At 41.5% G+C, this 2,245-nt stretch overlaps 1 protein-coding gene across 1 annotated transcript in view; it reads right to left on the reverse strand.

Moving 5' to 3' along the window:
- Positions 1-1,753, reverse strand: part of Tmem123 (transmembrane protein 123) — a gene marked incomplete at its 5' end in the record, with an annotated part of 50,122 nt that extends 48,369 nt beyond the window's left edge. Inside the window, 1 exon segment of the mRNA XM_013511021.1 lies at positions 1,703-1,753. Within this exon segment, the coding sequence (XP_013366475.1) occupies positions 1,703-1,753 (51 nt within the window).
- Between the last annotated feature and the right edge of the window lie 492 nt (positions 1,754-2,245).

The following is a 2,245-nucleotide window of genomic DNA, read 5'->3' on the forward strand; positions in this document are numbered from 1 at the left end:
AAAAAAAAAAAAAAAAAAAAACACAAAGAAACCTAGCACTTAATAATGGAAAGGCCTATGGGACTTCCTCATGCCCACGGGGGCGGAAACCTGTGCATGGAGCTGAAAAGTGAGACCCTGTCCAAAAAGACAAAAAACAAGAACAAAAAGTGATGACGGCCACTTTATCACTATTTGGAAAACACTTTCTAAACCGGAGGCATTCAACAAATGGTGGCTGTTGTTACTGTTGATAGTCACCTTGGCCTCTCTCCTACCGTCCTGGTTTATCTGAAGTTAATACTTTCGTAGTGCACGATCAGATTTGATAAAGGCCAACAGGAAAAGACAACTAATAAAGTATTTTTGGAAAAACTCTCACAACCATTCAACAGTGGCTATTCCATTTGAGATTATCTCGTCCTCTTCCTCCAAGACAAAACTTATTCCATCGAATCACTAAAACCAGAACAAAAGCATATCCCGACTGCTCTACCGTACACCAGTACGAAGGGCAGACCAAAGCGGGAAACTGTGAACACCAGCTCCGTGGAACACTAGGGGACCTGCGAGAAAACCCCAGGAAGCTGCACAATAACGGGAGTGAACTTCACGCCAGGGAACTGTAGACCTAAAACTTAAAATCATAAAGCGTAAAGTAAAAAATGGTTACAAACAGGAAATTTTGTTTTATTTTACTACAATAACAAAATAAACAAAAACTCCGAAGAACTGGAGATTGGCCGATTTTGTATCCTTAGTGCTTGGAACACATCAGTGAGGTAGAGATACTCGATGTATATTTGCTGAGAAAGCACAGAAACGAGTCTACCCACAGGACATGTGTAACTTTTTCTAGCTTCCAACTTGGTGAACTACAAAAAATAAGGGTAAACAGAAAATCTCCTAACCACTGCCATGAGAACCCCTCCTTCGTCGGTCTACTGACACTGACGTCTGCCTGGTTCCTGCATCTTTCTACGCTTCTGAACACAAGTCCAAGAATTCCACTTGATTCACACTAGAAGGACCAGGAGTCAGGCGTGGTGGCACACGCCTGTAACCGCAGCACTCGGGAGGCTGAGGCAGGAGGATCATTGTTTGTGAGTTTGAGACCAGCCTGGGCTACAAAGTAAGCTCAAGGCCAGCCTGAACTGCACACTGAGACCCTGTCTCAAAAAGACAAACAAAACAAAACAGAATGGAACAGAACAAAATAAAAACCAAGGACAGGGAAAGGATCTAATCAATTGTTTCAAAAGAGAAACAAGATGGCAGGTTGATGACTGCCAGCTGACACATCAGCAGTATCTCCCTAGAATCAGCCAGAACATAGTCACAGTGGCTGACCAGTTTAGAACTTGCTTCATTAGCAAGATCTGCAGACTTACACACTCGTATTACATATCCAAAGACAGAATATAAAATATCCACCACCTAAAATGTGCCTAAAAAAAAAATGCGCTTCAAAACTCGTAGTATAAACTTCCAATATGCTCATGTTTTAAAAATTACAGCTTTGCTAGACTGACAAAAGACTACTAAATCTAGTGAACTATCATTACTAATGTCTACACAGGGCCGTCTTTCAGGTAGGCTACAGTGATTCATGAATGAATCGTGGTTAGGACAGTGTACTAGCTTACATGTTCTTCTCTGGCTGTTCAAATTTCAGGTACCCCAAATAGAAGAAAATCCATTTCACAGATCTTGTAAAACTCACCTGTTAGGTTAGCACTGGAGTTGGCCAGTGGGACAGGAACCCGTGGAGATTCTATTAAAAAAAAAAAGAGAGAGAGAGATCCTGTTATGAAAGAGCATTTAATATTAAGCTAAGAACACTGGCGACAAGTTCCTTTCTGCCCCCAGGGCGGTGGTGTGTGGGGGAGGGTATATTATTCCACAGGAAGTTCTACTTTTGTCGTGGTTGCTATGAAACATACCTTGGAGCTATCAGTACATTTAAAACTGTAATATTAGATCTTTCCAGACGGAGAGCTCCGAGCTGTGTAACAAACGCGATAGCTTTGCCAAAGTTCATTTATAAACATGAAGACAGAAGAAGCGATACACACTGACTTCTGCCACTGACAGCTCTTCCCTGTGAGTGGAGCGGCCCATCTCAGGAGGGGCCGTTTGGGTCTTCATAATAACCCTAACTTCAGACTATGGAGAAATGAACAGGGTGGCATTTTCATTTTTTAAATCTTCTCAGTATGGTTTTCTAAAAAAATTTTTAACCTGTTTAACCTTAAAATTTAGGAAA

This window comes from Chinchilla lanigera, unplaced genomic scaffold (assembly GCF_000276665.1).
Source record: "Chinchilla lanigera isolate Chin_1 unplaced genomic scaffold, ChiLan1.0 scaffold00011, whole genome shotgun sequence".
Classification (NCBI taxonomy): Eukaryota; Metazoa; Chordata; class Mammalia; order Rodentia; family Chinchillidae; genus Chinchilla; species Chinchilla lanigera.